Source organism: Fulmarus glacialis, unplaced genomic scaffold (genome assembly GCF_000690835.1).
Source record: "Fulmarus glacialis isolate BGI_N327 unplaced genomic scaffold, ASM69083v1 scaffold2551, whole genome shotgun sequence".
NCBI lineage: Eukaryota > Metazoa > Chordata > Aves > Procellariiformes > Procellariidae > Fulmarus > Fulmarus glacialis.
This window is the reverse complement of record NW_009194497.1, coordinates 73,241-80,815: the sequence shown is the minus strand read 5'-3', so window position 1 is coordinate 80,815 and position 7,575 is coordinate 73,241. Positions and strand designations below refer to the sequence as shown.

Sequence of the window (7,575 nt, the reverse complement as noted above, 5' to 3'; positions counted from 1 at the left end):
TTCCCTACCGCTTCAGCAGTACATGGGCACTGCCAATTTAAACACTAGGAGCAGGTGGAAAGGAAATGGTAAAATAAAACCAAATGAAGTAGAAGATTATTCGATACTTAAGTCTGTAAATTCTTTTGGACTGGGTCTCTCTTTTCTATTTATACATGCACAATGGGACCCTAGTCTGTAGTCACTGCCGGAGGACAGAAGTTTTTCAGACTTTCAAAACTTGAAACAAATGGTCAGCTCTTCAGGGCAAACCACTTCAGAAAAGAAAGCCGGACTTAGAATCTAAAGTGCTTTCCCCTGAAATCTGCCAAAAGCCCTAAGCCTGTATTTAAGCAGGAAGGCTAGTTCCAAAGAAATTAAAGCGATGGCACAAGAAGTTAAGCATGTACTCCACCCCTTTGCTGAATTAGAGCTGCAGAAATAATTAGAAGCCTTCTAAAAAGGCCAACATCAAGAGGAGAAAAGTGTTAACTTTAGAGATAACAATTAAACCGTCATGACGAAAAAGCAGCTACCTTACAGTTTGGGAAAAGTACGAATATTTCAAAGCAGCAGGGGAAGCTCATAAAAGCACTGTCATACTTCCATCAATGAGAAAACTGTAACTTCACAATCTTATTCTCAGTCTTTCCAATCACTAACATACAGGATTTTTATAGAATTACTAATTTACTTTGTAAATATGCTTCCTGAGAACAGTTAGTCCAATCAACTTTCAGGAAGAGTGCACCATATGAAACAAATGAATGGCAAAACAAAGCAAAAAAATTTTCCAAAAAGTATTTTCTGTGCGCTTTTCTGAGTTCTATCAATCCCCCATCCCTCCAAGCAATTTTCTACGCACCTCAAAGTACTGTCTCCTGAAAGGTCTGGCATTAGCAGCTGCAGTTAGTCTGCGCTGAACTCAAGGAAAACCCCCATGGATCAGATTGCCAGGCATGGCTCAAGGTGTTATATCCTTAGTAAAATTAGTGCATACATCCTGATCTGTACCCTTAACACCACAAAAACCACAGTCACATTTCCAAAAGAAAATTCTGAATTGAAAGAGGACAGCAGTGTTCAAAAGCAGAGAGTTTTAGACCAACAGAACTGATCCGCTGAGGAATTTTAATGAATATTTCCCCAACCAGCAATCAATTTTACACTGTATGACTTAATTCCTCTGTTCACTCCTTCCTTTACTCTAGGGTGAACATTAACACCTATGTCAACAGCAGATCCCTCAACAGAGAGTATATCTAATAGCTCGGGTACAGCTTTTGTCTGTTGTTTTTCTATCGCAAAGTATTGCAGTCTTTTTTGCTTTGAGTTACCTGTGCAAAGGAGCTGATCCTGAAAGTACCCCTTCCCACACGAAGTCACACACTGGCCGTTCTTCATTAGCAGGGATGTCTGGCACGAGGAGCACTCAAATCCATTGGTACAGGCTGAGCATGTTTCATTGCAGGCTTCCAAGAGAAAGAATAGAGAAGAAAGGTGTATTAATCCCAAATGTCTTGATGCAGCAAGACTCCCCTGCTCTGACAAAAGGAGACAATTTTGCCTCATTTTGGCGAAAGAATTTGAGAATTTGCATTTTTCAGGGGCTTCCACCTGAAACCTCCTGAAGTTTTAAGCACATGGTTACTACTCAGCACGTGCCTGAATGCTTTTCCAAACAAAAACTGGCGATCTCTTTACAATAAGCCTGTGGGATCCTACAAACAAAAGCACAGCAAGCCACAGAGAAGACAGTCATCTGACAAGGTATAGCCCTTTGCAGAAATTACCTAAGCAAGTCCCCCCATCCTGGTAGAAGCCCGATTCACAAGTCTCCACACAGCGCCCATTTTGCAGCTGCCTCCTTGGATCTCGACAGGCGTTACAGTGATCAAAGGACTGAGAGCAGGTCAAACAGTCTGGGTGGCACTCAACTGGCACAAAGAAAAGACACAAAGGTAAAAACCATCAGCAGTGTTTTCAATCAGGAAGGCACAAAACAATGCATACTCCAAAATCAAAGTGAAATTTATTACTTATTTCTGTTGGTGGTTCAAGGTGTGTTAGTTTTGGAGTGGGTTTTTTTCCAAGATTGCGTGAAAGGGGCTAAATATTATTTTGCTGTATTCTAGTATGTGAGAAGTTATTGCACAGACTCAGATTTTCTAGACTATTGATAAAAAGGATATTCATTGTCCACATGGTTTCTCAGCAGTAAAAAACATAAGTCATCAGGAATTAATGGTCCGAAACAACCTGAATTTGAGATTCCTTCAGTCAAACTCTGCAATAAGTCAAGACTGTGTCCATGCCGGGTCAGAGCACAAGTGGCAGACCACTCCCCCTCCAGTCAAAAGCTTTACGCCACAGCACCGTAGCAATCATTTCCTGACCGCACGTATTTTCTCAAATGGCATGGCTGCTCTCTCTGCAGAGACCAAGAGAAGGACTACTTTCACTTTACTACTGAGCTACTTTTGCTTGCTGGAAGAAAAGGTGTCTGTTCCTTCCTGACAAGTCAGCAAAAAGGATCCCAATGCTGAACTTACACTAAATAACCTGCAAGTTTCCAGGGAGATGTACCTAAGGGAAGGATCAGGAATCGAGAGCTACAGAACACACACAGTTGAAGATAACAATGAATCTACAGTGATAAAGAGGTGGAACGAATAGGAGGCTCTGTCTCTATCCATTTCTTTCCAATAACTTTCCAAAGGTATATGCAGCCCCATCCTTCCAGTCTGACAATGAACCGACTACTTGGAGAGGTACAGAATGGACAATTTTTCTCTAGGTACAAAAAAATTCCCTCTGCTCCAATCCGCATGTTCTCAGCGAGAGGGCATATTTGCTGGTTTTCACATAAATACAGCTATGCTTAGGGCTAGATGCTTTACACTGGCTGAGAATGAATGGGTTCTCTCTGCCTGCTTCCCCCAGCACATCTGTGAGAAGCAGCAATAAATTTTTACTCGCTTTAACGAAGCAGATGCGTGAGGGACTGATGCTCTGGGCTCACAGATTGAACTGCTGCAGGCTGGATTTTGCATTTGTTTCTCATTCCATCCAATGCGACACAGAAGAAGACAGAGGGAAAACAGCAGGCTTCAGTAAATGAAATTTCCATTTACCTTTTAGGACACGAAAATGCAAGTTTGGCTCCGTATGTCCAATACCATGACTTCAAAGCCTGTATTGTCCAAAATCCTACCATTACGGAAACGAAACGAAGAGGCCAGATTTTCAAGGGTAACCAGTACACAGTTCTCGATAAGAAGAACAGATGGGTGCTGAGAGCACTTTATAATCTGTCCCCTCCTTAGGAACCCGTGCAGGTGCTGTTCCCTTTCGAAAATCCAGGACAATTTTATCTGAACTGTCCAAAACCCATTTTCCTCACTTTTCAATTTGTAGTGCTTTGCATTTTTACTAGCATGCAGTAAATAACAAACTTTAAAACATTAATATGGCAAACGTGCCAAGGTACTCCTGCAAATGACAGCATAATTAAACTGTGAAGCTATTTTCTTTTTACTGAGATAAAACATTAACTGGAGCACTCCGATAAAGCCTAAGTTACATGAATGCAACAAGAAGAACTACCAACATGAAAAATTAACAAATCACAGCTAAAGCCTACAAACTATGAAATGTAAATCAAGGAGAATGACAATATCCTGGAGAAAAATGAATTTATATGCAAAATTAACATATAAGCTAAGGCTATCCTAATCTTTCCGAACAATTATTAACTGGCAGCCATTCAGCCCCAGGTGAGCTTGTGGCTTAACAGTGTAAGCAGGTTCTTTCTTCTTTCCCCTCCCAAGAAATAATCAGGAGCCCATAAACTCCAAAACTCATGTTAGGATTCAGAAAGGAGTCGTCCCCCGCCTTATAAAACCCATGTTGAAGAAAAAAGAAAAAGACAAAACATTTCTAAAACACCAACCCCAAGGAAAAACTCTTTTGCCAAAAGAAAGCTATCATTTAAACCAGGGGAAGTCAGTGGGAGCCTTTGGATGGAGCCCTAAACCTTTCTAAGAACCCTAATTAAATTATATGGAAACCAGTCAATTAGCAACAGCAAACCAAAGACAAGTTGCAATTCGACGCATGTATCGGGACCGGTACGGGGGAAGCGAGGGCCGCAGGGATGCCAGAACAACCCCTGTGCCAGAGCTGCGTGTGACGCACACGCTCCCACCCAACGCGAGTGACGGTAAGAAACGATTGACCCTGGGTCCGTACCTGGCTCGCAGTGCGGGCAGCAGTCACCCTCCACCTCGGCAGCCAGGCTGCCCAGCGGGCAGGGCGGGCAGGAGCGCTGGAAGCAGGTCACCTCCGCGTCCCGGCATTCGCATTCTCCGCACGGCCCTTCTTCCCATTTCTCTCCGTTCTGCACAAGAAACACCAAAGGGCCAGCATCAGTAGCGAAGGGGAGACTTTGCACAAAGCGGTATTGGCGTGCACGGAAATCTCTGGGTAAATTGCAAGGCTACATCAGTGCTAAATAAAACTGGGACTGTTTCAGCGCTGAGGCCTGCCGACACGGGACTGCGTGCTGCTGCACCATTAACCTTCTTGCCCCCTTTGCCTTTCCAGAACAAGGCAGCCTGCAAAGCGCCTACTGAGAAGAGTCCCTGGCCCGTGAACACCTGAACACATTCCCTCTCAGCACCCCTCCAAAGGAGGGTGTTTTTCAGTTAGCAGTAAGTCTTTCTACTTCTTCACCTCCCTTCGTTTTCTCCGACTCAAAGCATTTTCTCCTCTCTCCAAATTTTTGCTGCCTCACTTGTCCACTTCTTTTTCACAGCTCGGTAACAAGTGCTTGAATCCACTCTGTATCTCAACAGATAGATACCTGTAATCTGTCCTCTGTCTGAATCTATGTCTTTGCATAATGACCTTTTTGTCACACTTAAAATCTCTTTCTAACCTTGACAGCGTTTCACTTCCTCTCCTCCTCTCTTCTACTGCCTTATTTTCCATCACCAAGGACTGGCCAAAACACCACAGAGATGAAGAGGTATCGCCGGCTTTCTTCAAAACCACCCATCCCACCTGACACCTGTCTACTTTTTAGTAGTCGATAGAGGAGAGAGATCTCGCACTCAGTGCTCTCCTCCTGCGATCTGCATCCCTTGCTCTGCTCAAAAGGCCACCGAATCTGCCCTCAGCAGCTGAGGCTCTGCTGGCACCACGCGAGGAAGTCAAAAGGCAGAAAAGAGAGAGCAAGCATTTTAAATGCCCGTGAAGCTCTTGTGCCAGTTCCTCTCTTAAAAGAGATAAAGCACAAACTGGAATAAACCTGACACCTTAGTATACATTTGGGTCAGAGAGAGAGATCTGAGGAAGGAAAGGAAAGTATTAGCATTAAAAAAACCCAAAACAGTATTAAACTTCCCATTTCTCACATCTGTTGGCAAACAGCAGCGATTAGCTGCAGTCCTCATCTGTCAGAGCAATGAAAAGTCCATTACTGGTATATTTAAACCAAGATACTTAACATTTCCTTTCTATTTAACTTCGGAAGGAAAGTTCCTTGAAAATATTCACAAAATAATGGACTCCTGTTGCAGTAAAAATCATAATCAGTGGGAAACATAGGCAGAAAGCTATACATTGCCCCAGCTATGTAACATCTACTTTATAGGATTCAAGTCAGGCATCTTTAACTTCACGAGATGTGCAGGAAACCTATAAGTACGTATATTAAATATTGAAGGAAAATGATTGTTTATGCCGCACAAAGCAGAGCAAGGCAAACTTAAACTCTGCAGCAGATGCACACATTATAAACAAGTGCGTTCCGTAAATTGTAAAAGCAACCTGCAGACAATATGAATGGATTATTTTTCTGCTACGCTTGCAAATAATATCCTTCTCAGAACCGGAGAGGTAGAGCCAATTACTCCAAACCTTTATGAGCAGAACTCACTATTACATGCTCCAATGTAGCAGGATACTCACAGCTTTGGTATGTTCTTTGTAAACACAGTAACTATTACTTGAAATACATTCAGGACAGCACTTCCCATCTAAGTGAATTAATTCTTCACCCTGTGAAGAGAAAGGTTGCAGCAATTCAAACAGAATCAGCACCACCAAAAATACTGTGGAATGCAGAGGCAGAACAGCTCTTGCCCTGGAATGCAATCTTCAATATCTAATTTCACCATATCTTCTCTTTATCCTACTTCATCTCTGTAGGTACAGTTCGAAAAATGTGCTTAGTGAATACTGCAGTTGCAGAACAAACCTCAGAAAAGGCCAGGGAATTCAGCGATAAGGCCATTACTTCATCCCTAAATCCCGCAGAGAAAGAACCCCCCAATATAATCCACTGCAAGTACAGAGAATAGGAATGCCATATTTTTATTATGAATCACTAGGATTTTACTTGACCACCGTCAAGATTTCAATGCATAGAAGCTTATCTTCATTTTGAATGTTAGACTTTTTTTCTCCAAGAGAATTTCAAAGCACACGCTCTATTCATCCCAGATGGAAAAAGCCTGTTCTTTGTTACAACTGTACAACTCCACAGAATCCACTTAAGTAACTTTGGTTTGAAGATAAGAATTTAGCAGCAGGAGAAGGGAATAAAGTGCCCTAATTCATCACAACTTTTTGCGCCCAAGTGGAAGCTGAATATTTAGAAAAAAGGGAGACTCTGTCCTAGGGAACCTAGGACACAGCTCAAAAGAAACAGCTTCAGTTTCCTGACCTGAGTAGCTTTTCTGGACCAGATTCTCACGCACTGTAAACATAGGCAAGGTAATACACAGTAGTTAGAAAACAGTCGTATGTATACAAAACTACTACAATTAAAAAGTTACAAACGAATGGCTAAATTCAATTTGGTGCCAATCTGCACTGAGCACTCATTTCATCTATGCCCATTAAATGTCAGCATTAATACCCATCCCAAATCTCAGTGGGCATAATCTTCCTAACTTTGCAATCAGGCCGATTACTTACCTGCGACAAACAGAGAAGTCACGACCGTTCGTTAAACATTTGCGAGGGGCTCGCATACCCAATGAAATCACACAGCTCACACTGGTTTCCATTTCACCATGTTGCTGCCGCCTTCTGATGCCTCACAAAATTCAGCTGAGCGCCAAGTTTACCAAATAGCTTTGCTGATTTACCAACTGGGCATCCGTTCCAGCGGTCACTGCAGGATATTTTCCACTGTGCCACACTGGCACACTCACCAATTTGTGTACGTGAATTACTTTAGACATAGCTAAGGCAATGACAGCACCGGCCACTGTTAGTTTCACCAAGGTAGAACAACTAAGCCAGGCCACACTCTGGCAAACCTCATGTATTTCTGAGAATGGGTGAGAGAGGAGAAACTATATGGTTCTTAGTCATCGAGGACCACACACAGCCTAAATCTCTCTCTGTTCGTTCTATACATTTTTGCTCTTAAATCATTACTTCAGAATGCCATTGGCAGTGGTTGGATCTCATGTCACTACTATGTACTGTAAACTCTCCCATCCCAATCCCTGCCCACATCCCCACCCACATACATAAACACACACTATAGGAAAACTGAGAACAGCTAGCCATGGAACATGG

General features: G+C 42.7%; 1 protein-coding gene across 1 annotated transcript in view; it reads right to left on the bottom strand.

The window, feature by feature from the left end:
* Positions 1-7,575, bottom strand: part of FRAS1 (Fraser extracellular matrix complex subunit 1) — a gene marked incomplete at its 5' end in the record, with an annotated part of 117,283 nt that overhangs the window by 88,589 nt on the left and 21,119 nt on the right. Inside the window, 4 exon segments of the mRNA XM_009587766.1 lie at positions 1,317-1,451; positions 1,773-1,916; positions 4,231-4,378; positions 5,953-6,042. Of these exon segments, the coding sequence (XP_009586061.1) occupies positions 1,317-1,451; positions 1,773-1,916; positions 4,231-4,378; positions 5,953-6,042 (517 nt within the window).